At 43.8% G+C, this 26,333-nt stretch overlaps 2 protein-coding genes across 2 annotated transcripts; one reads left to right on the plus strand and one right to left on the minus strand.

Annotated features, from left to right (window-relative positions):
- The first annotated feature begins 1 nt into the window (after position 1).
- Positions 2-26,333, plus strand: LOC144889493 (uncharacterized). Its single transcript, XM_078769846.1, has 7 exons — positions 2-761; positions 1,181-1,246; positions 2,905-3,091; positions 9,983-10,154; positions 10,420-10,515; positions 11,819-11,904; positions 25,903-26,333. The coding sequence occupies exons 5-7, from the start codon at positions 10,429-10,431 to the stop codon at positions 26,174-26,176; spliced, it is 447 nt and encodes a 148-aa protein (XP_078625972.1). The 5' UTR covers positions 2-761; positions 1,181-1,246; positions 2,905-3,091; positions 9,983-10,154; positions 10,420-10,428; the 3' UTR covers positions 26,177-26,333.
- Positions 4,273-7,220, minus strand: LOC144889492 (beta-1 adrenergic receptor-like). Its single transcript, XM_078769845.1, has 2 exons — positions 6,986-7,220; positions 4,273-5,805 (listed from the first exon to the last, which is right to left on the minus strand). The coding sequence occupies exons 1-2, from the start codon at positions 7,061-7,063 to the stop codon at positions 5,359-5,361; spliced, it is 525 nt and encodes a 174-aa protein (XP_078625971.1). The 5' UTR covers positions 7,064-7,220; the 3' UTR covers positions 4,273-5,358.

Genomic DNA, 26,333 nt, shown 5'->3' on the forward strand with positions numbered 1-26,333 from the left:
AGTTTGGGAGGGAGGTCGTTTGACGAACCAAACCCCTGCAAAGTCATAACAAAGACTTTAAAAATGGCACATGCTGCTTCCATGCTTGATGTTCAGCATTTTAATAGGATAGGGCATGGCCAAACAAGCATAGTTTGACAACCATAGTTTGGCAACCATTTTGCAGGCATGATGGGCCTAATTGCACCTCCTGCATTGCAGTTCTTTGTAAGGGAACTCATATTATTAAGACCCTACACAACTAAATTTTACCAAACAGAAATTGCATGCAGGTTTAATGTTGGTCTTTATGAATAATGAAACATGCATGAAGCGGGGTCGGAATCCCTCGTCTTGTCTTCATGGTTCATGTACGAATTATCACGTTGTATATGACTTTTGTGTGCAGTCGTCATGGGCATTTTGCTTATTAATCCATTATAAAGGGGAGAAATTAAGCAGTGAGAGAGTTTATTGGGCCAGGCCTCCCTCAGGTTCCCTGTTTCCCCATTTTAACCCCTCCTGTTATCCATGGACATGATGGGTAACATGGCATGAGATGGAGGGGTACAGCAGACCTTGTGTGTCATGGAACGATACAGAGTATTTTGTGGGAGAGGCATGCTGCAGCCCTCGTCTTGAAAGAAGAAGGGAGAGTTCCTGTTCAAGTGAAAGGCGACCTGTGGTGTGAGGTGTGGCGCAAGTTCGATTCAGAGTTGATAGAGTAGAAGAAGTGAAGCCAAGTCGTGACCTGCACAATGACACCGACTGTCTAACATAAGGTGACCACGACCTGCTATCTTTCCCTCACCTTCAGGGATATGCCCACAGCTTATCTCCCTCTTATTCTGCCTTGCACACGCTCCTTTTCCTACCATCCCCTTGCCCTCTTCTGTCCATACCTGAACCCATTCATGGCCATAGATCATGTTAAGAGCTGTTTTTTGTTGGTCTCCTGTTGGACTCCTGTAATTACCGTTGTGGAGGGAAACTGAAAGATCTTACTCAAAGAGACCACTCTTCACAAAGGCTCATTGAATCTTGTTAAAACATTTATTTACAGAGCTTGGTACCAACATTACTATATATGTGCACATGGGATAGGAGAGATGAACATGATGTCTGCCTGACATCAAACACAGCTCGCTCTAACTGATAGTCTCAAGAAGCAGTCCTTATATTCCTTCATGTTCCCAAACAGGGGGAAGGGATATTTGCATAGCTGTCCGAACTTGAGGGCAACGAGTTGAAACACATCTTAATAAAAGTAAGTCTGTTTCACAACATGTTTGTAAAGAAAAGATATGCAGATTGGAAAGCAATAGGCAGGGCAAGCTTACATTCCAAGTAATTAACCTCGAAGAAGTTACAATGGGCAGCTCGACCTCCGGAGGAGTTACAAAATGCAGAGTATTCTGTTGAGGCAGATTAGATCATGCATTTTACAATGGGGATGGGAACAGGCCAGACGTTTCGGCAGCAAATGTATTTCTCTTACTCAAGTAAATATTTTATATATACACATGCTTAACATTTTACAATATTTCCTAAATTATGATTCGTCATGTATGTAGCATTTGTCATGTATGGCACAAATGAATCATATTATGTAACATTGTACAGAATAATTCACCATTAGTTCAAACATCATGCTGAAATGTCAAAGCACAATATATATTTATCTAGTACACTTTTATTTATAAATATATATTACACGACATAAAAACGACACCAAATGGTTTAGCATTACCTTGGTAACGTAAGGAACCATGACAAGAGGTTGTCTAACATTGCCTCTGTTGGAGTTACACTTTTCCCGATCCCGAGAAATGAATTTAAACAAAGAAATTCAGTCAGGATGCCAGCGATGATTCGCCTCCTCTTCATAAAATCGCCCTCTTTGCTTTTCCAATCAGAAAACATTGTAGAATCATTATTCTGCCTATAATTTCTCCCACACCGTCTGCATATTTATCCCACGCACGCAATGCGAAGCGTTGGGTTAAGCAATTGGTTCACTTCTGTCTGTCCATCAGTCAACAAACTTCATTTCAATTTACTTAGGAGCGATAAAGTGGTACCCGGAACCATCTTAAACTCTGCGTGTCAGTATTGCTGATCTTACTTTCTGTCTCACTCAAATTATATCTTCCGGGCTCGCTTCAATCTCTCTTTCTCGCAAACCAACATCATGTACTTTTCATCGTACATGTTTCTTCTCTTTTATTTAAGGCCTGGCCTCGATGAGGCCTATATAGTCCGTGCCTGGAGCCTCCAACATTAAAAAAAAATTGAATGTAATATTTTGAATATGAATCGGAAAACAAACCAGCAGTTTTGCAGTACTTTGGCTCTAAATTTGTCCCGATCGCTCATGTGCAGAGAGGAGTGAGGTAAATTGGTTTACACTGTCTGCCTGCCTAGTCGTCAAACAAAATTTTAAATCATTCCAAGCAGGAAACTTACTGTTTTTAAGGATGCCATAAAAGACACAAACAATAGGGCTGAATAACTAATGTAACGCGTCAAATGAGGTGGTGCAAAAGACACTGTGTCAGCGGCGGTAAACTTCCGGAATTTATTTTTTATATAGATGAGACACATTTCTGAGAAATGTGAATGTTTGGTGCATTTTTGGGTAAAAGTTGGGAACCTCACTTTTTAACATTATTAGGGTATGGTAATTAGGGTCTATAATATGGTTGGCGACATATTGAAAGAGACATTCAAACCGATATTGAAATTGGACACTATAAAATGGGAAATGGTTTTAATAAGACAATGTTTCATTCAACCATTTATTCTAAAATTAAGTATACATGGCCATGAAGCACAAACATTCAGGAATGTCTCGTCTCACATGTTGTTTTGCCAAACTACATCAAATTCATACAAGGGGTCTAATTGCCACTCTGTTGCTGACAGGTACACATTGATGTGCACCTCAACTCTGAATAGCGACATTTGCAGCGTCGAGTCTTGCATTGCTTCTGGCATGCACAACAAAGCATCTCGAGGCAACTTTCTGGGATTGGACTCGGTGACATCAGAACAGGCTCTAGTCTTGAAACAACACGTTTCCATCCCATTTTCACAGGTGCAGGAAGGTCAGGTATGGCACAATGAGCATTTCTCCATACAATGGCTTGATAGTGTACTCACATCAAATGGAAATGAAGAGCATCACTTGTCGGTGACATTGCTTCTGGTTTACCAGTCTTGGAGAACAACATATGTTGTGCTGAATCAACAGAGGTTGTTCTGTGCACATTATATATTCTGCAGACGAACGTTTCTGCAGATTTGATTGTCTCCTCTGTGAGTTCACCAATGCCCAAGTTCTTCAGCAGTTTATTCAAAACTCAAAAAAAAAAACCCTCAAAATTCGGCTTGGGAACCGGGTTAATCAAATTCAGCATACCCTAATTATGTTAAAAAGTGAGGTTCCTGACTTTTACCCAAAAATGCACCTAGAAGCTTATACATGGCCTTTTCCATAAAGACGTCTAGTCTATATGTACAATTACCTTCAATATAGACGTTCACACAATTATTACTATTGCCACCCATGACAAGAATGTCAAAGATGCTTGTGATAGCTATCCGTAAGAAGATAGCTGTGTTGTATTGTGGTGTCATTTCTTCCTTGTCATTCCTGCCTTGTTTGGTTGTTTTTGGGGATTCCATATCCACATGTGTTTTCCTTTCTATAAAATGTTTATTTTCTGTCTTGCATATTATACATAACCGTTAATCGTTATCCCAATTGGGCTGAGTTGTTTTCGCGTTCACCTTTGTGCATGTGGCTCAAGATTGCTGGATCGCAGGTTAAAATGTCATCGACTGTGCTCATTTGTTCATTGTCAACTAATGCATTTTAATCCATGTGAAAGTGCATGAATGCCTCGTATAGTCCTCGTCCTGTGTGTGATGAGGGATTGTAAAATGTCCCACAAAATACACACACACGATTGCATCGGTCATGTCAACTATTTGTTTTTCAATATAAAATTCACACAATGTTTATTTTCTATCTTTCAAGTTGTACTTCAATTTTATTTGCCATGTCATAACCGGCGTATTGTACCTCTTTCACATAACATTTGCACGCTGAAAACAAGTTCCTCACTGAACCCTCGTTCAGAATTTGAATAATATTTCACTTTATGTTTGGCAATGGATTTATTGGTTCAGCCAAGTACAACCAAGTATTCAGCCAACCAAGTGTGTATTGTACATGCAAGGGCTTTTTAATACTCTGATGAGAAACATGAGAAAAAGATATCCATCCAGTTTCGTAACTCATATTTTTATTGTAATTTGTATGATCGTCTCTGTATTCTGAACACATCACACATCACAGGTTCAAATCCTATATCCACATCATAACCAAATCCACCCATAACTTAGCCCTCAACAACGACGGTTTCCCAGTATCCACCTCCCCTCACATCCGGAATCTTGGCACCATCTTTGACCAAACACTCTCCTTCGACAAATACACGAAACAGATCACAAAGACAGCCGTCTTTCACCTGAAAAACATCGCCCGTCTCCGTCCATCCCTCTCCTCCACGGCTGCAGAAACCCTCATCCACACCTTCATCACCTCCCGTCTGGACTACTGCAACAGCCTCCTCTATGGTTCACCCTCAATAATCACCAATAAACTCCAATACATTCAGAACTCCGCTGCCCGTCTACTCACCCATTCCCGGACCCGTGACCACATCACCCCTATCCTTTTTAAGCTTCACTGGCTCCCCATCCCCCAGAGAATCCAGTACAAAATCCTCCTCTTGACCTACAAAGCCCTCCATAACCTGGCCCCACCCTACCTGACTGACCTCCTCTCCAGACCCACTCCCACCCGCAACCTCCGCTCTGCTGGTACCAACCTCCTGACCCCCCCCCCCCCCCCCCCCATCCGGACCAAATTCAGATCCTGGGGGGACAGGGCCTTCTCCATCGCTGCTCCCACCCTCTGGAACTCACTACCTCACACCATCAGAGACGACTCCTCACTCACCACATTCAAAACATCACTCAAGACCCACCTGTTCAACACTGCATTCAACATTTAACCCACAGCATTTAAGCCCTGACTATCTCTTCTCCCTCTCCTTCCTTTTGCTTTGATTATTTACCTATTGATTTTTGTCTTTTTGCACTTGTTTTTTGTACTCTGTCAAAGCGCCTTTGGGCTTCTTGAAAAGCGCTATATAAAATAAATGTATTATTATTATTATAACAGGAATGTGTTAACCCTTGCATACATGAGGCTTTCAAAATGTTGCAAGTGCAAAGTGTGTGGTTCGTAGTACATTTTGATCACCCCTTTTGTATCACATGTCCACTCTCCTCTTATGAAATTATGATTCAGGTACCCGGTTTGCGAATCACTATGACTCTGCATTCTTTTTCCGAATGCACGTTTTTGCCAAAAAAAGTACGCTTGATTCGAGTCATCATGTTGTTATTGACAGGTCGTTCTTTTCTCTGATCTAAATGCAGCAAGCGCTTGTAAGCTGCCATGAGTTCGGGGCTTCGTGAATAGAGAATCGGGTTACACGCTGAGTTCAAGTATCCCAGCAATAAGAATACAAAGATTAGAAATTCACTTATGCATGTCGGACAGAAAGTTCGAATTAGGTAAATGATGTGAATTGGGAACCAACAGGACAGGAATATTCCTGTAACAATGCTTAAGGTTTTCAAAGCTCGATGTTCACTCAACGAGTTCACTCCTTTTTTCTGATTTTCTTTGCAATCTTTGTTTCTTCCGTGGGATTGCATGCCCAATACACTCTGTTTAATCTTCCACAACTGCAACAAAAATAATTGGCAATCACAGTAGAAAAACATTTCATATTTTTCATTTCATAGCACTTTTTAAAAATCTGGTTCACAAAGGAATGGCGGTATTCCCTTGAGGTGCGCAAACTCGTCTCTGTGCTGCTTTCCTGGGTTCAAATCTCAGCCCATCCTCATGTTTCACGGGTTTTCAAGCAGGGTGAGGAATCAATGTGTGTCCTTCTCTTGGATGGAAGTTAAACCAGGCGTCATCTCTGCCTTCATTAGTTGGTGGACGTTCAAAAAATCCCACAGTCATGAAGAGATCATCAGCTTTTACCTGTGCTCCTGAAAAAAATTCCAGATTCCTCATCTGACTTCCTGGGGTGGAATGGTGACCTGTCCAGGATGCAACCTCCACCAAGGATATGGTTTGCCAGAACAAACGCTCTGCACAGATCATGGCGCATTGATTGACTTAAAAAACAGGTAAAAACTAAAGGAGTGAATCATCTATTTAATAGTCACTCGTTTTTGCAACAATAACATTTGCAGAATCGATTTTCCACAATCAAATGCAAACACAGTTTGCCATAAACTGTATTTGGTTAAATTATACGAGTTCCTTTACAAGCAAATTTGACGAACGTCGAGGGTTATTAGGACCATCAAAGCTTGGACTAGTATTGCCAACTTACGGTTGTTCGGCCATGTTGTTTCCCTTTAAATCCTGAGCATCAAGCAAAGAACCAGTGAGGACCATTTTAAAACTTTGGGATGAACTCTGCTGAGGATCGAACCACTGACCACTGACCACTGGCTGATCATCAGGCTCGCATGAACTCAGAGCTGATGCCCCAACAATTACCAAACCGAATCTGGTTATCAAACCTTTTTCTATCTTATCTGTGGATTCTTCGTCTTTTCTTAACTTTTCCTTGTTTGACAAATTCTCAAAACCTCTCCCTTTATCGGTGGTGCTGTCATCAATATCGTTAAACAGAGAGTCATTTCTCCACTCAGGGAAGCACCAAAATACATATTAGACTTTGTGAAAGCAAATGATTCATGTTAATGACATTATTCAGTGAAATTCATAAAAAGAGCCAAAGCCCAAACCTTCGATATTCAATCTGCACAATAATTTGCACTAATCGTTCGAGACAACATCACCCAGCAATTTATTTTCTTGTAACAAGATGAAAGATCTCACCTGTTTGTTGGCTTCTTTCAGCAACCTCCAGTACGCCAGAATCATGATGCTGGAGGGAATGTAAAAAGGAATTATCATTATGATAATCGTGTATTCTTTCGAGGGAAATGCGCTGCAGCATTCTGGGTCCTCGTAGCACAACTGATATTCAGGCTCTTTTGACTGATTCAAACCAAGGAAAATAGGAAGGAAAGAGATCGAAATAGAAAGACTCCAAAGTAAAACCACAACACCACAAGCGCTGGTGCGGGTCACCATGGTTCGGTACTGAAGAGGCCTCGTGACAGCAATGTATCGATCAATGGCGATCGCGCATAGAGTGGTGATACTCACTGTGACACACATAATATCAACCGCATATAAGAAGTTGCAAACATCTCGCCCAAAGATTGATGGTCCGTGTAGAACTAGCATTGCTGTCAGAGGCACCACAACGATGCCAATTGATAAATCGGCAACAGAGAGTGAAGAGATGTAGAAGTGCGTAACGCCATGCATGAGATGATGAGAGTGGATCACAGCTGCGAGAACCAGACTATTCCCCAAGATAGTAAATACACTCAATAATGTAAAAAACATGATCCAGCCAGTGTAGTCAGGTTCAGGTATACTGATATATTCATTATTCGTTGTAATATTCATTGTAATAGATATTGAATTAATTTTAGATAAATCGATACACTTATCAAAAATAAATGAAGTTATTGGATAAGAATATAATCAATTTAGCGAAATTCTATGTTATTAAAAATGAGAGAACGTAAAAGAAAACGGACTATTCATCGATTTCAACAACTTTCATCAATCTTTTAGAATCCACAATGTGAAGACCGATACTGCCCTTTATATATAGAAGATGGAATATAATGCCATGTTGCAGTTTCCTATTTCTACCTTTCTTCAGTCCTGAGGGGAAGTGATTAACAAATGAATATATCGTGATGAGCACTGACTTGCTCTAACTGCCTTGAAATCCTCAGGTGTATAAATTATTTATTTTCCCCTCAATTTTGAAAATCAGAAATTATTCTGACCTCTGATCAAAAAATCAAATGTGTTCATGATTACTATGCAATGTTTACAATGAAGAAATGTGTTGATGGAAGAAACATTAATTGAACCTAACACCAGACTTCACATCGATTTTGGAAATTATCTTTCTAGTCAGGTTCACTATGTCAATAAATTATATTTCGTTCAAAATCATGGTAGATTAGCAAACTTATACATTTTTGGAAAGGTTATAGCATAAGGAAACTAAAAATCAATGTTTACATTTGGAGAGATACCTGTATGGCGGCCATTTTGGATTTTCAAAATGGCCACTGTAAAATACATATTTTGTTCTATTTCTGCCTCTAATTACCCTAAAAACTTTTTAAAATATACTAAACCTATATTTTCAGGGACAAGGAATCCAATGAAAGTATCAAATTAGTGCTATGGGGAATGGTAAGACACGAATCAAAGGTTTTGAATTGCAAAATACTGTCTTTATATTCACGATAAGTTGCATAATCAAATACATGTTATTATTTTGTACAGGCAGTTAATAACATCAAAATGTGTCACAATAATTCATATCACCAAACGTACACAGGCAGTCAGCAAAATCATATATACACATGCAGTCAGTATAACTTCACATCTACACAGGCAGTCAATGACAAAATATACACAGGCAGTCAATGGCATACACGATTACAGAATATGCCATTTCGAGTTCGTCATCACTGTCCTGTGTGTCGTATCCGACAATATAGTCTGCATCGTTTTCACAGTCCGTTCCACACAAGCAAAGGTCGGTCAAATTGATTGGCAAATCGAATTGGTCGAATGGTCGATCGAATCGAATTCGATGAATCGAATCGAATCGAATCGATCGAATTGGTCGAATGGTCGAATGGTCGATCGAAGCGATTGGTCGAATGGTCGAATGGTCGAATTGGTCGAATGGAATTGGTCGATTGGTCGAATTGGTCAGAATTGGCAAATGTAAACATTGATTTTCAGATTTTCCATGTAATAACGTTTCCAAAAATGTATAGGTTTGCTAATCTACCATGATTTTGAACGAAAAAACATAGTGAACCTGACTATTCCTTCAAAACTGGATTACGTCCTGTCTGAATTTATTAAATTGTACAAAAATATATCGTTTAAACTCGCCTATGTCGGTGAAGATAGAGCCAAACAACCAACCACCTGATGTCAGGGTCGTTTTGTCTCTGTCGACACACAAGAAGAGCATAAACAACTTCACCTCTGCATGCACTCTTCAACACACATTGTGATATCGTCAACCATGAAGTAACAGTTCAAGCAGGATCCCTTCAATTTCACGGATAATATTCCATGAGCAGCAGGTTTTTTCTCTCAATCCTTGCAATTCCCAATGATGTAATTTGTCAAATCATATCAGGGACTTTCACTGCCTGGACTGATGATTATTGTGGTTGGAGCTTTTTCATTTTAATTTTTTTTTTGTTTGTTTTTGTATACAAAGTCGAGGCTCATGTTAGAGCTAACACATAAAACATAAAAAGTATAACAAAAGCAAAAACCAAACCCAATTTTGTGTTTCTCTCCTTCTAATTAGCATAAACAAAATAGCCACCAAATTGCCAATTTTGGACAATTTCTTTGAACAAGCATTTATACATCATGTATATACATGCAGCTCTTTTACTTTAACTTTGCAACTTTTACCCCAAAATGGACCTCGAAGCTTATACCGTGCATGGCCTTTTTTCATAAATCGGTCTCGTCTATATTATGGTTGGCGAAATATTGAAAGATACGTTCAAACTGATGTTGAAATTGGATGCCATAAAATGGGAAATGGTTTTAATAAGACGATGTTTCATACAGCCATTTATTCTAAAATTAAGTATACATGACCATGAAGCACAAACACTCAGGAATGTCACACATGTTGTTTTGCCAAACTACATCAAATTCATACAAGGGGTCTGATCATCACTCTGTGTCTGACAGGTACACATTGATGTGCACATCAACTCTGAATAGCGACATTTGCAGCGTCGAGTCTTGCATTGCTTCTGGCATGCACAACAAATCATCTCGAGGCAACTTTCTGGGATTGGACTCAGTGACATCAGAATAGGCCCGAGTCCTGAATCACCACGTTTCCATCCCATTTCCACAGGTGCAGTAAGGTCAGGTGTGGCACAATGAGCATTTCTCCATACCATGGCTTGATGTTGTACTCGCATCAAATGGAATTTTTTTATATGACCTTTAAAATCATTATTTTATTTTCTTTGAATTATATATACTTTAACACTTCGTGAGGTAAGGTGTAAGGTGTTCTAAGAACTCTCTAGTTTTCTTATGTCACTTGTTCATTATCCATATTAAATTACTTGCAAAAAATTAAGTGGCTTTGCATTCTTGGTCTGACGTCTTAGCAGGAAACACCCATGCAAAGCCAAAAGTCATTAGTTTGGGCTGGGAATGAGGCATCAATTACAGCTGCAAATGCAGTCCATCTTGAGCTGTCAGGCCTGGTGAGTGTGGCTGTACTTGCACATATTAATTTGCATATGGGATGAGGAGGCATTCAAACACAACACAATATGAGGATGCATCAAATATATCCTGCACTTCTGATAATTGCGAAAGAATGATCACTAAAGGTTTGTGGAGGGAAAATGGCATCTTCATGCTAACTCTTGTCTATTTCTACAACGACTTTAATCACCCAAATTATTCCCACCGTTTTGTTTAACCCTGTCGAACAAGAACAAGTAGTTTCTGCAAGAGATGGAGTTGGTATGAAAGCAGCTCAGATGCTGTTTAGAAGTTTATCAACAATAGAAATAACATATTGGTGCTGGAAGATTTGTTTTCAGTCAAGGCATGATTGATAAATTAATATGAGGCTTTTGCTGCAGCAGGAGATACAATGTAGTGAAACATTGCCATTTAAAAACAAGACTGATAGTTTAACAACGGCATAGCCGGGCTTGGATCTGCTGAGTGGAGGATCTGCTGTCCCCCTGTCATGTGACCAGATCCTCAGTTCTGATTGGTGTACGTTTGTGAGGGACATACATACTTACACCAGATGGACAGACAAACACTGTTCTAGAAAGCATTGCTCTGTGGGCTATGCCGTAAAAATATGGCTGCTGAACCACCTGACCGATGATATCAAAAATTTTTCTCGACCAATCTATCCCGAGATTACGCTCAAGAAATTTCATGCTGATTGGATCAAGCGTTCTACTTGTCGATATATGACGTCATAATGAGGACACCTACGACATCATCATTAACACATGGTATTCCCCATGGGGAGTACTTTACAATGAGCCACCATTCATTTGTTTTCCATGGAGTGATTTTGGAGACATGGAGGTGCAAATTTTTCGGTTTTTCCAATATGGCGCTCATTCCACGTGACCTACGGCGTCATAATTATCATTTAAAAAAATCTACAGAAGCGGCGATCGTCTGGTGAAAATTTAGTGTTAATCAGACCAATGGTTGCAGAGAAAACGAATTGTAATGGGAATAAACCCGGAAAATACCGCTGGAAGGGACAGACATACATACATACATGCTTACATACACTACCATTCAAAAGTTTATGTACTTTACTGGTGTACTTAACACTTAAAAGTGTACTTAAAATTTTGACTGGTCGTGCACATACACACATACATACATACACCGGACAGACAAATGCTGTTCCAGACGGCATTGCCTGACGGGCTGTGCTTTAAATATAATTTGGATTTTGTTGTATAAACAGTTACTGTCTTAGTCTTTTTCTTTACAGGAGCGAAGCTCATATAAAACCAACAGGGAACTGACCGTGGGACAAATATCAGGGGAATGAAGGAACATGAAAAGAAGAGAGGGCGGATAGGAAGAAGCACTGAAACTAACAAGTAAGATGGTTGGAAAGGTTCATGGGCGTAATAAATATCATGGGTCAGAATTGGGGATGACGATATGGTGGTGCACTGCTTGCTTTGAAGTCCTGGATGGAAGAGTGAGATAGAACGTTCTCTGGAAGGTGCTTTCATATATGGGAGTATCAAGGAATAAAACAGTTGAGGTGTGCAGTCAGCCTCAATTTTGGAAGTTTAACTTCCAGTATTCTTCGCGAAGGTCAACGATGGATCTTTACCATCCATCAACTAATGCAAGCAGACGGGACACGGGATATCACGTTCATCTGAGGGACAGGATGATATGCACTACAGTATGGTGATGTGCAGTTTCTGTGGTGAGATATACCCTGCATGACTAAAAGTATGTGGACACCCCTTCTAATTAGTGGATTCGGTTGTTTCAGCTCCACCCATTGCTGACAGGTATATATAATCAAGCACACAGCCATGCAATCTCTATAGACAAACATTGGCAGGAGAATGGGCCGTACTGAAGAGCTCAGTGACTTTCAATGTGGCACCGTCATAGAATGCCACCTTTCCAAGAAGTCAGTTCACCAAATTTGTGCCCTGCTAGAGCTGCCCTTGTCAACTGTAAGTGCTGTTATTGTGAAGTGGAAAAGTCTTGGAGCAACAACAGCCACGAAGTTGTAGGCCACACAAGCTCACAGAACGGGACTGCCGAGTGCTGAAGTGTGTAGCACGTAAAAATTGTCTGTCCTCGGTTGCAACACTCACTCCCGAGTTCCAAACTGCCTTTGGAAGCAACGTCAGCACAACAACTGTTCATCCGGAGCTTAAAGAAATGGGTTTCCATGGCCGAGCAGCCGCACACAAGCCTATAATCACTATGCACAATGCCAAGCATCGGCTGGAGTGGTGTAAATCTCGTTGCCATTGGACTCTGGAGCAGTGGAAACACATTCCCTGGAGTGATGAATCACGCTTCACCATCTGGAAATTCCGACAGACGAATATGCGTTTGTGGATGCCAAGAGAACGCCACTTGCCCTAATGCGTAGTGCCAACTCTAAAGTGTGGTGAAGGGGGAATAATGGTCTGGGGCTGCTTTTCATGGTTCGGGCTAAGCCCCTTAGTTCCAGTAAAGGGAAATCTTAATGCTACAGCATACAATGACATTCTAGACGATTGTGTGCTTCCTACTTTGAGGCAACAGTTTTGGGAAGGCCCTTTCCTGTTTCAGCATGGCAATGCCCCCGTGCACCAAGCGAAGTCCATATATAAATGGTTTGTCGAGATCGGTGTCGAAGAACTTGACAGGCCTGCACAGAGCCTTGACCTCAACCCCATCGGATACCTTTGGGATGAATTGGAACACCGACTGCAAGCCAGAACTAATCTCCCAACATCAGTGCCCGACCTCACGAATACTCTTGTGGGTGAATGGAAGCAAATCCCCACAGCAATGTTCCAACATGACCAACTCCTTATTCATGCCCATGCTTTTGGAATGAGATGTTCGGGTGACCACATACTTTTGGTCATGCACTTGCCTTTAGTATATGTGTGGAACACTGTCTGGAATCCTCTTGCCGATGTTATCTGGTCATATTTGACAAGCCCTGAACAGGGAGTCAAGCTTTGACAGATCAGGAGTAGTTGCTGGAGTTTTAAAGGAGAAAGGCTTCGAGCAAAATATGCACTTGTTAATGTCAAACTTGAAAGTTTCTTCGTCTTTGAAGTAGGTTCTAGGTCAAAATCAGCTTTCATGTTTAGTTACTCAGTCATCTTCTTTCACCTGTAAAACACAAGAAGCATGCAGACATTATATGGTATGATCATGCAGTAGTGTAAACATGTATAAAAAACCCACCGTTTAGAGGCCATTTTTCCCCGCAAAGCGGGGGTTGGCCTTTTCGGGGACCGTGGTAGTTGTTGTTTTTTGGTCCCCTTTTTGAAGCAATGTTTTACGGCCGGATGCCCTTCCTGACGCCAACCCTTTTTGCCGCCTTCAACGACAAACAGGGAATTACCAGTGAACTGGTACTCAATTAGCCGACCTCGGAAGGATGACAGGCTGAGTCAACCCCCCTGGCATTAATTCGGCGATCGACCGAGATTCGAACCCAGGATCCTAGGATCCTAAGCCGGCACCCTAGCCGCTAGCCCAACACCAGGGACACCAGTCTCAGTAGTGCAAGACTCAGTAGTGTAAACATGTATGATTGCATAAAAAAAGTATATATGCAGGATAACCACAAGCAGGATCAGTGTTAATGTTGGTGGTGATTTTGTCTGTTTCTGTACTTTTGGCGAGGTTTCATATCGCTTGTCTGTTATTTTTACTTACTCAAGAGTTGGTATTAGTGATTTCGGGTTGGTCACTTTGAGATGCTCAAACATATTTCGCCAGCACGGATTTCATTGCAATGAAATTGTGTCTAAGTTGAACCCAGGTGTAATGCGGTCTCTGTCCGCTGCGTGGCAGTTATAAGAACTCAGACAGACAGTGCTACGACTCATTCCTGTGACATTTATTCTGTGTAATGTTGTGCATACTTAGATGGTGCGTATTGCTCTTTGTTCCAGGCTTGCTTGTACTAGTTGCAAATCCTTTACTGCTTCCTATGAATGCTGAATATTGATATGTTGCTTGATGATTGTCTTACAGGTATTGCTAGAGATCGATTCAGAATTAAACTCACAATCTGGGATAATGTTGTAACTCTGGTTTTTACAACAATTAATTCTGAATCCCTCTCTTGTCTTGAACGGGATCACCATGACTCAAAAGTTGATACAAGTTCCGATCTTCGGAGCTGACCCTCAGGCGCCGGACGCGTCTGCTCAGCTCCTGCATTGTCTGAGTCTACTGACCAGCTATCTGGACGCGCCGGAAGGGCTCACAGGGGTAACCAAGCTCGCGGTGCTGAATTCTGGCGTGAATCATACAGTATTTACGTACATATCCCAGTGTGGTACGTACGACACCGCCGTGGAAGAATTGAGACGAATCGACATCAAGACTCAGAGCGTGGTCTATACTCGATATCTGCTTGCGTCTCAGCGAAAAGATCCATCGGAGGCCATCGATCATTTTATTCAAGAATTTCGCCGATTATTGAAGGACAGTACTACTGAAACATGAACACATGAACAAGTATGTGATGATTTAAGGAGAGATTCTTTTGTTTTTGGACTTTATTCCCCTATCATTAGACAGAGATTACTTGAAGAACCAGATTTGATGCTGGAAAAAGCTCATAAATTATCGCTCATGTACCAGCAAGCTCAGACTCAAGCCGAAGCGTACGGCCGACTGGACGTCACTGCGGGATTAACCGGTGCGACACGACCAGAGAGAGCTAACGCGGACAAACGGATGCTGCTCCTTCGCCGGAATCGGGGACAGCGGAGACTCTCGAGGATCTCGACCCGAGTGTGACAACCGCGGGCGCTCCCTCACCCGGAAGTAACGCCAAGTGCTTTTTCTGCGGGAACCGGAATCATTTAAGGTCAGTTTGTCAGGCGAAAGAAGCGACGTGTCATTCGTGTTCTCGAAAAGGACATTTTGCAAAGGTTTGCCGCTCGTCACGGCGCTGGCGAACTCGCTCGACTTTGAATGTGATTCTCTCCTCGCCCGAGAGACAATCGGCGCCCCGCGCTACCTTGATTGGGATCCCATCCCCACGCAGGCCCAGCGCTGCTCGCATGTCCTTGACTAGGATCAACACGCCGACGAGACAATCAGCACCTCGCTTGGCTCGAAGGCCCTTGACTGGTATCATCTCCCCGTGCAAGCCTCGCTCGGCTCGACCACTCTTGACCGGAATTCTTTCATCACCCGGACAACGTTCGGCTTTGGCTTCACGATCGATGCTGGCTGACGTCGGGTCCACACACACGGCTCGAGCACCCTCCCTCTGGATGACTTGATGACTACAGGGCCACCTGGCCTGTCCAGCTCTGTTATTCCACTTATGATTGCGGGGCAGAACGCAAATGCCTTTATCGACACGGGATCAACGGATAGCTATGTCGATTTACGTCTCATTCAGAAGCATGGCTGGCCGATTCTCGGGACAACACGCAGAATTTTCATGGCTTCCCAAGGGCTTTGGCTCCGCACTCGAGGGGAATGCCGACTGAAGCTAGTGATTAATGGCCGAATGTTTCCGGATGTGCACTTAATGGTCTTACCAGCATTATGCGCAGAAGTGTTGCTGGGACATGATTTTCTCCGTCGGCATGGGCGTTTGCAAATGGAATTTTTTGGTGCTGATACTCTTGCTGTGTGTGCTCTTGCAGGGATGGAAATTGAACCACTGTTGCTGTTTCCCAATATGACTACTGACTGTACACCGGTTGCCGTTAAATTGCGATGCTATTCGCCAGCTGACACGTAATTCATTGCTGAGGAGACTGCGCGGCTATTAAAGGAGTGCATAATTGAACCTAGTCAATCGCTTTTGAGGGCCAAAGTTTTGGTGGTGCAGACGGACACGCACTGCAAAAGCCTGGTAATCGACTATTCGCAGACGATTAATCGGTTTACACAATTGGACGCCTACCCGCTCACAGGAATGGATTCTCTGGTTCGTCAGGTGGCACAGTACTCGGTATACAGTACTTTAGATCTCCGTAGCGCGTATCATCAGATTCCAATCTCGAAGGCTGATTGCATCTACACCGGGTTTGAATCTGGACAGAGGTTGTACCAGTTCACACATTTGCCTTTTGGGGTCATCAATGGGGTAACCTGCTGCCAAAGGGCTATGGACAACATCATTGCTAAGGAGGGCTTAACCGATGTCTTTGTTTATCTGGATAATCTCACGGTTTGTAGGTACGATCAAGCTCATCATGATGCTAACCTGAAGCGCTTCCTCGAGGTTGCGCCCAAGTATTGCCTGACTATGACAGACAGTGCTACGACTCATTCCTGTGACATTTATTCTGTGTAATGTTGTGCATATTAGATGGTGCGTATTGCTTTTTGTGCCAGGCTTGCTTGTACTTGTTGCAAATCCTTTACTGCTACCTATGAATGCTGAATATTGATATGTTGCTTGATGATTGTCTTACAGGTATTGCTAGAGATCGATTCAGAATTAAACTCACAATCTGGGACAATATTGTAGCTCTGGTTTTTACAACAGGTATCGCTCCTAGCAGGTGAGCTTGTTTGCAGCACTAGAAGAGGGAACTTACACCAGTCTATCTTGAGAAGGTGACACCACGATTTGGAGGATGGAGAGAAAGGTTGGAGAGTTCGGCCTTTTGATTTGCAAGATGTTGTTTTCTTGTTTCCCTCTGGATGGATACACACTTGTTGTGAGCCTTACAGAATGAACAAAAGTGACGTTCAATCGAGTTAGCTTCCCATGCTGAGAAAGCAAGCTCATTGAGTGCATCTGCCTCTCCAATTGATTTTATGTCCTGGGGTAAGGACAGAACGTGTTCTACCAGATCATTAACGATGAATTCTCCGATACAAAAACCACGATTCTGTGGTTCAGCCTGGAGGTGGTGAGGACATTATCCAGGCCAACAAGGTTACCTCACTACGTCGGGCGGGCAGGCAATAAGTCCATGTTTATGAGTCAATGACTCATACCTGCTATTCTGCGTGTGATGACGATAATGGACCTGCAGCTCCTTTAACTGCAGAGGTCAACGATGAGCCCATTTTAGCCTCTATCTCTGTGGGGCATGAGGCACTTGAGGAGGTCATTCCTCAGAATGTCCCCGGCTGTGCCATCTGCATCCGGTGGAAAAGAGATCTGCATCAGGTGGAAAATTGGCATCCAAAATCCTTGCTATGTGCGGATTATAAAATCTTTTCCAAGGCTCTCACCAACCGGCTCAGAGCCGGGAGTGGGGAGATCATACACCCAGATCAATCTTACTGTGTCCCGAAGAGGACAATTCATGACAGTATCTTTATTGTGGGTGACATGATTGTTATCTGTTCTCTCGAACAAAGCAATGCTGATTTGGTGTTCCTTGATCAAGGAAAGGCCTTCGATGCTATTGATCATTTGTATCTTTTCTCTGTTTTACGGGGGATTGGTTTTGGGGAATTTTTTTTATCTCTCAAGTCCAGCTACTGTATAATAACACTTTTAGTCTGCTCAAAGTTAACAACATTTTATGTCAGCCTTTCTCAGCTAGTAGATGCATTCGTCAAGGTTGCCCTCCTTCCAGCCTCCTGTACTCCCTCGCGATTGAGCCTTTGCTTGTTCGTTTGCGTGCACGTCTTCTCGGTTTCCTTCCCCAACCAGCGGCGAGCCTGTTTAAGGTGATTGCTTATGCAGAGGATCTTTATGCAATCGTTCACTCGGATGAGGATTAGGGTGGTCCCCAAATGAATGGGAAAAAATTAAATTCGTACAAACATTATGACCACCCTGCTCTTTTTTTACATAGACTTAAAGAAGTTAACATACAAAATTGCAGCAAAATTGGTTGTTAGTTAGAGGTGCTACAAGTGGCCACTAGTAAGGTGAGGATTGGTCCCGGGTAGACCAATATGAAGAACTTCTCGAAACCCCAAAACAGCTCCAGTTCCTGAGGGAACAAGCAAGTGCCATGAAAAACGACAGACAGGAGGGGAATAAAGGACAATAGAAGGTTCCCCAGATGGGTGAATCATAGCACACTAGCACAAATCATCGCACAAATTTTGGTTTATATTTGGCAAAATATTCTGCTGTTCCTCCTTCAGAGTAACTGTGAGTTCAGTAGTGGCTTGTGCTCTCGTGATGCTGCCCCCACACCCCTTCCACATAAGAGCATGTTTCAGTTGGACTTAAGTCAAAGATCCCGGCTGGTTACCGCAACTATTCAGTTTTCCTCGTTTTTCCTCAGCAACCACATGTCTGATTGAGACGAAACTTTCAGGGTAGGAGTGACACCCATGCAGAATATTTTTTATGATAATTTTTGTTGTAAAAACCAGAGTTACAACATTGTCTCAGAGATTGTGAGTTTAATTCTGAATCGATCTCTAGCAATACCTGTAAGAAAACCAACAAGCAATATATCAATATTCAGCATTCAGAAATGGATTCGCAAACTAGAACAAGCAAGCCTGGAAAGAAGGGCAATACGCACCATCTAAGTATGCACAACATTACAAAAGATAAATGTCACAGGAATACTCGTAGCGCTGTCTGTCTGAGTTCTTATAACTGTCGTGCAGTGGACAGAAGCCGAATAACACCTGGGTTGAACTTAGACACAATTTCATTACATTCTCGCCGGCATTAAAACTACACTACCCCTAGTAGCGGAGAACAAGCCAGCAAGCTATAGCAGCATAGAAACATCAGTTATCAGCAGTCCATGTCAGTCCCAGCCGTAGCGATCAGGGCGGCGAATTTCTCTTCCGGCACGCGTCCGATAAGCGTCAGGAGCTTCTACCTCAAGACCGAATTCCCCCGCGTCGGAATAACCGCCTAACTCGGGTGACGGCGGTGGCTCCACAAAGCCATCCGGATCAGGCGCATGTGGTGGTGGGGTTGACGGTGGATTCTCTATCATCGGATTAGCCGGGCCGAAGGCCGGCCCAACAGCATCCCCGCATGGGGCAAGATGGCGCACCGAGACTGTAGACTCACGTCCATTTGGCAGCAGCACTCGAACATGCTCAGGGTTGGCTTGGAGGATACGAACCTTGTCAACGAGGGGGTTGTATTTACTTGAGCGAACCGCGCGTTTGAGGAAAGCCGGTCCGGGTTCAGCAAACCAGCTCGGCAAAGGACGGATACCGCCAGAACGACGTGAAAAACGAAACATACGGTCTTGGGGAGTTTGATTAGTAGTGGTGCTCAATAAAGTCCTGACCGAGCTTTGGGCCCCGGGTACCACCCAGGTCCATCAGTCCAACCCTAGTCCGCGGGACTTAAGGCTCAGAGCAACGGCTTTCCATATAATGCCATTAAATCGTTCCATCTGTCCTTTCGCCTGTGGCCTATACGGAGTAGTATAGCTAGAAGCGATATTACGCTGGAGCAAGAATGCTCTCACATCCTGGGGCAAGAACACCGCTCCACGATCAGTGTGCACATCGGCCGGATTCCCAAAATAGAAAACAATTCCCGCAGACACCAGATAACCGTGGCAGCAGTGATATCGCCGCACGGGAAAGCAAAGGGAAATCTGGAGAACTCATCAACTATCGTGAGAAGATAACGAGAACTACCCGAAGCCAGTATTCCCTGACAAGACGGTAGACACGGTGGCGGCAGGGGCCCTTTGAAGTCCATGGCCAATCGCTCCCACGGCCGAGTAGCCTGGACCAGTGTACCCATCTGAGGGTTGTAGAAGCGAGGTTTGAGTTCAGCACAAACGGAACAAATGCAACATAGCTGACGAATATCCTCAATGGAGTAGGGCAAATTACGACTGTGCACATAATGAGCTAAACGCGTCACGCCGGGATGGCACAATGTGTCATGAAGGACACGCGGAGGTGAGAGACTCGCACACACCGCTGGCCGTGATAATGCATCTGCTACGAGGTTATCCCGCCCTGGGCGATACCTGATAGTGTAACAAAAATCGGCGAACTCAATCCTCCAGCGAGTGATTTTCTCATTCTTAATGCACTGAGCATGGCGCGTGTCGTACATAAAGGCAACACTTTGTTGATCTGTAATGATCTCAAAACATTTGCCAAGCAAATATGGCCACCAGCGCCTGATAGACTCAATTATTGCGTACGCCTTCTTTTCAACAGACGAGTGTCTTCGTTCTGCGGAGGCGAGAGTCCTTGAAAGGAAGGCCACAGTTCGCCCCCCTTGAGAGAGTGTAGCAGCTATCGCGTGATCCGATGCATCGCTTTCCAAAACAAAGGACTTGTTTCCATCAATAGACGACACAGCGGCACCAGCTATGTCGGACTTCAGGCCATGGAAAGCGGCCTTAGCAGCGTGATTCATGGGGAACTCTTTGCAATCCACGAGGGGACGAAGCTTCTCAGAAAAATTTTGAACCCACTTTGAGTAATGAGCAAAAAGCCCGAGAGCACACTTCAAAGAAGAACGATCGAGTGGCGGGGCCATGTCGAGCAAAGGTCACAGTCGCTCCTTGTCTGGAGTGATAGTGCCGTGGGTCACGGTGTACCCCAGGAGATATATCGTTTGAGCGGAATAGCGACATTTAGCCTCGTTCATAGTCAGGCGATACATGTGCGCAACCTCGAGGAAGCGCTTCAGGTTAGCATCATGATGAGCTTGATCGTACCCACAAACCGTGAGATTATCCAGATAAACAAAGACATCGGTTAAGCTCTCCTCAGCAATGATGTCGTCCATGGCTCTTTGGAAGCAGGTTACCCCATTGGTGACCCCAAAAGGCAGACGGGTGAACTGGTACAACCTCTGTCCGGATTCAAACCCGGTGTAGATGCGATCAGCCTCCGAGATTGGAATCTGATGAAACGCGCTGCAGAGGTCTAAAGTACTATATACCAAGTACTGTGCCACCTGGCGAACCAGAGAATCCATTCCCGGGAGTCTGTAGGCATCCAATTGTGTAAACCGATTAATCATCTGCGAATAGTCGATAACCATGCATTTGCGGTGCGTTTCAGTCTGAACCACAAAAACTTGGGCCCTCCAAGGCGATCGACTAGGTTCGATTATGCCCTCCTTTAATAGCCGCACAGTCTCCTCAGAAATGAATTGCGTGTCAGCCCGTGAATAGCGTCGCGATTTAACGGCAACCGGTGTACAGTCAGTAGTCATATTGGGAAACAGCGACAGTGGTTCAATTTCCATCCCTGCAAGAGCACACTCAGCAAGAGTATCAGCACCCCCAAATTCCATTTCCACACACCCATTCCGATGGAGAAAATCATGTCCCAGCAACACTTCCGCACATAATGCTGGTAAGACGATTAAGTGCACATCCGGGAAACATTCGGCCATTAATCACAAGCTTCAGTCGGCATTCCCCTCGAGTGCGGAGCCATAGGCCATGGGAAGCCATGAAAATTCTGCGTGTTCCGAGAATCGTCCAGCCATGCTTCTGAACGAGTCGTAAATCGAAATAGCTATCCGTAGAACCCGTGTCGATTAAGGCATTTGCGTTCTGCCCTTCAATCATAAGTGGAACAAGCGTTACGCCTAGGTCCTCCGTCGGGGAAGTGATGTGAGTTGACAAAGTGGAAGACGCAGAAAACATGCTGTGATATGATATTTCGCTCACAAGGTTCAGACATACATGGAGGTGGCCATCTTGGATTTTGTCGTGGCGACCCAATGTTAAATGGCGTTCTTCCTTATGCCTAGATACACCCACACACCAGATTAGAAGTTGGTACTTTGCTTATTTTTCGAGATATTTCGTTCACAAGGTTCAGATATATATATATGGTGGCGGCCATCTTGGATTTTGACGTGGCGACCCAATTTTCAATAGCGTTCTTCCTTATGCCGAGGTACACCCACACACCAAATTAGACGTTGGTACGTCGCTTATTTTTCTAGATATTCATGTCACAAGGTTCAGACATACATGGAGGCAGCCATCTTGGATTTTGACGTGGCGACCCAATTTTAAACAGCGTTCTTGCTTGTGCCTAGATACACCCACACACCAGATTAGAAGTTGGTACTTTGCTTATTTTTCAAGATATTTCGCTCACATGGTTCAGACATATATATGGTGGCGGCCATCTTGGATTTTGACGTGGCGCCCCAATTTTCAATAGCGTTCTTCCTCATGCCGAGATATACCCACACACCAAATTAGAAGTTGGTACTTCACTTATTTTTCAAGATATTCATCTCACAAGGTTCAGACATACATGGCGGCGGCCATCTTGGATTTTGACGTGGCGACCCAATTTTCAATAACATTCTTCCTTATGCCTAGATACACCCACACGCCAGATTAGAAGTTGTTACTTCGCTTATTTTTCAAGATATTCATCTCACAAGGTTCAGACATGGCATCAGACATACATGGCGGCGGCCATCTTGGATTTTGACATGGGTTGCACCCGCACACCAAATTCGAATGCAGTCCTTCGCTTACGCACGCACGCACGCACACACACACGGACGGAGGGGAAAGCCACAGTCCCCCTTTCGCTACGCTGTGCGACGGGGGACAATAACAGCGCGGGGCAGTTCAGGCGGCCCTGTAGTCGTCAAGTCATCCAGAGAGGGCACTCGAGCCACACGCGTGGACCCGACACCAGCTTGCGTCGATCGTGAAGCCAAAGCCGATCGTGGCTCGGGCGATGAAAGGATTCCGGTCAAGGGTGTTCGAGCCGAGCGAGGCTTGCGCGGGGAGATGATCCCAGTCATGGGTGTTCGAGCCGAGCGAGGCGCCGATTGTCTCGTCGGCGCGTTGATCCAAGTCAAGGTCGTGCAAGCTGCGCGGGGCCCGCGCGGGGAGGTGATCCCAATCAAGGCCGCGCGGGGCGCCGATTGTCTCTCGGGCGGAGAGAGAATCACAGACAAAGTCAAGCGAGTTCGCCGGCCCCGTGACGAGCGACAAACCTTTGCAAAATGTCCCTTTCGAGAACACGAATGACACGTCGCTTCTTTTGCTGGACAAACTGACCTTAAATGATTCCGGTTCCCGCAGAAAAAGCACTTAGCTTTACTTCCGGCTGAGGGAGCGGCAGCTGTCACACTCGGGTCGAGATCCTCGAGAGTATCCGCTGTCCCCGATTCCGGCGGAGGTGCAGCATCCGTTTTCTCCGCGGTAGCTCTCTCCGGTCGTGTCACGCTGGTTAATCCCGCAGTGACGTACGGTCGTTCGTATGCTTCAGCTTGGGCCTGTGCTTCTTGGTACACAAGCGATAATTTATGAGCTTTTTCCAGCATCAGATCCGTTTGTTCAAGTAATCTCTGTCTTATGATAGGTGAATGAAGCCCAGAATCAAAAGAATCTCTCATTATATCATCACATACTTGTTTATGTGTCCGTGTTTCAGTAGTGCAGTCCTTCACTAATTGGCACAGTTCCTGAACAAAGTGGTCGAGTGCCTCCGATGGGTCTTGTCGCCGAGACGCGAGCAGATATCGAGTATGGACCACGCTCCAAGTCTTGATGTATATTCGTCGCAATTCTTCCACGGCGGTGGCATACGTACCACACTGGGATATGTACGTGAAAACTATGATTTACGCGGGAGTTCAGCACCGCGAGCTTGGTTACATCTGTGAGCCCCTCCTGCGCTTCCAGGTAGCTGGTCAGCAGAGTCAGCCAATGCAGGAGCTGAGCAGACGCGTCCGGCGCCTGAGGATCCGCTCCAAAGATCGGAACTTGTCTCGGCTTATGAGTCATGGTGATCCCGTTCAAGACGAGAGGGATTCAGAATTAATTGTTGTAAAAACCAGAGTTACAACATTGTCTCAGAGATTGTGAGTTTAATTCTGAATCGATCTCTAGCAATACCTGTAAGAAAACAAAGAAGCAATATATCAATATTCAGCATTCAGAAATGGATTCGCAAACTCGCACAAGCAAGCCTGGAACAAAGGGCAATACGCACCATCTAAGTATGCACAACATTACACACGATAAATGTCACAGGAATAATCGTAGTGCTGTCTGTCTGAGTTCTTATAACTGTCGCGCAGTGGACAGAAGCCGAATAACACCTGGTGTCAACTTAGACACAATTTCATTACAATTGTAACGTCGTAGGTCACGTGGTATGGCAGCCATATTGGATTAAACACAAATAATTAAAAAACCTAGTTCTAGGAAACCGTTGAATAGAAAAATTTGAAACTTGGCATATTGTCAAGTACTCCAAATGGGAAACAAAACCATGATGATGATGACATCATGATGATGACAAAAGCATGATGTTTTAATTGAATGCCTTGTCCTAAAAATCTGAAATTGCATCCACATGATCTCTGACCCATTTGTATTGAAATATTAAATATATGACACAGGTCACACGATTTGGCAGCCATATTGGATTGAAGGAAAATATTAAATAATTATATCTCTGAAACCGCTTACCCTATCAATGCGAATTGTCATCTAACACCATTGAATGATCGTTTTAAGGCCATTTTCCCTGCTGGAGCAGGGGTTAGCCTTGTGGGCCCCATGACAATCATGGTTCCCTGTTTGAGGAAATGTTTTTATGGCCAGATGCCCTTCCTGACGCCAACCCTTGGTCGCCTCTTACGATGCGCAGGGATACAGTGTACCTATTCTAAATCGGGGTACACACCGTGATCATTCATCCCAGCAAGCTGGTACTCAATTTGCCGACCTCGGAAGGATGACAGGCTGAGTCAACCCCCCTGGCGTTAATTCAGCGATCAGTCGGGATTCAAACCCAGGATCCTAGGATCCCAAGCCGGCACCCTAACCGCTAAGCCAACACCAGGCTCTAATCTAACACCATTGTTGCATATAATTTGAAAATGATAATGTCGGAAATGTGGTTTGGCAGCCATCTTGGATAGAAAAACGAACCTTTTCGAATCAACACGAAACTTCACAAACGTGATCCCCCACCCATGCATATGCAGAGTGTACATTTTTGATGTCATATGCCACATGGTTTGGCAGCCATATTGGTTTGAAAGCCGATGTTAAAAAAAAAATCCATTCTCCTAAAACGCTTCACCGATCGATGTGAAACCTGTCCTGTGGTAAAAATGTGATACTTCAAAACAGCTGAAGGTATTTAAACCATACTTTATTTTTAGGGCAGTGAACGAGATTATCTATCCATTGTCACGGGCAGGGACTATGCGGAGGCATATTGGCACACATTCACATTGCTCTCGTTTTCTTCTTTTTTGAGAAGGGGCAGTTCATAACATACAAATTAAGCTTTAAAAATAATGATTTGCTTATTTTACCTCTTTTATCCAAAGCTTATCTTCCACTGATGGCACTCCTATGTGATATAGTGTTCTATAATTGACCAGGACAATGACCAACAAAGACAATGTATTGTTGTGCAATAATTTTCTTTTTGCAAATTGTCCGCAATTTCCAAGCTGTTCATCCCTGCTTTTTCCTCTTTGTTTGCAGGCTGCGATGCTTTCCAACCGCTGGCCATCCACATCGTCTTCGCCAACCTTTCCGTCACCTTCTGCAAATCTCAATCGCTCACCATTACCATGTCAGGAGCTTCCAACAAGACTTGCACCAGAAACTCAACAAGGAGGAGGGTCAGGACAGGTCAAAGGATCAGGATAAGGACAAAGCCTCTGAAATATCATCCATTTTTGTTTTATGGACCTTGAGTTTTTGTACTTGTTGTGTCCATTTCCCTCAATGTTATAAAAACGCGAAGCCAGGCTAAATTGTAGTTCCATTTAACTGTTTTGTTATCTGCCAGGTCTCTTGAAATCACCTTCAATCCTGGAAAATTGCAGTCTCACCAGATTCCTGCAGAAGGATCGTCACACAAAACACTTTCCAAAAACATTGATGAAATAAATAGTTTATACTTTTGAGAA

Source organism: Myxine glutinosa, chromosome 1, assembly GCF_964187855.1.
Source record: "Myxine glutinosa chromosome 1, kmMyxGlut1.1, whole genome shotgun sequence".
In the NCBI taxonomy this organism is placed as follows: Eukaryota; Metazoa; Chordata; class Myxini; order Myxiniformes; family Myxinidae; genus Myxine; species Myxine glutinosa.

What these genes read in the sequence shown, in the direction of transcription:
- LOC144889492 (XM_078769845.1), bottom strand. Translation starts at nt 7,063, where the DNA reads ATGATAATTCCTTTTTACATTCCCTCCAGCATCATGATTCTGGCGTAC. An exon ending in TGAAAGAAGCCAACAAACAG is followed by an intron (nt 5,806 to 6,985) that starts GTGAGATCTTTC and finishes TTTTTGTTGCAG; the next exon opens with TTGTGGAAGATTAAACAGAG.
- LOC144889493 (XM_078769846.1), top strand. Translation starts at nt 10,429, where the DNA reads ATGCAAAGCCAAAAGTCATTAGTTTGGGCTGGGAATGAGGCATCAATT. An exon ending in ATCTTGAGCTGTCAGGCCTG is followed by an intron (nt 10,516 to 11,818) that starts GTGAGTGTGGCT and finishes TAAAACCAACAG; the next exon opens with GGAACTGACCGTGGGACAAA. An exon ending in AGAAGCACTGAAACTAACAA is followed by an intron (nt 11,905 to 25,902) that starts GTAAGATGGTTG and finishes CTTTGTTTGCAG; the next exon opens with GCTGCGATGCTTTCCAACCG.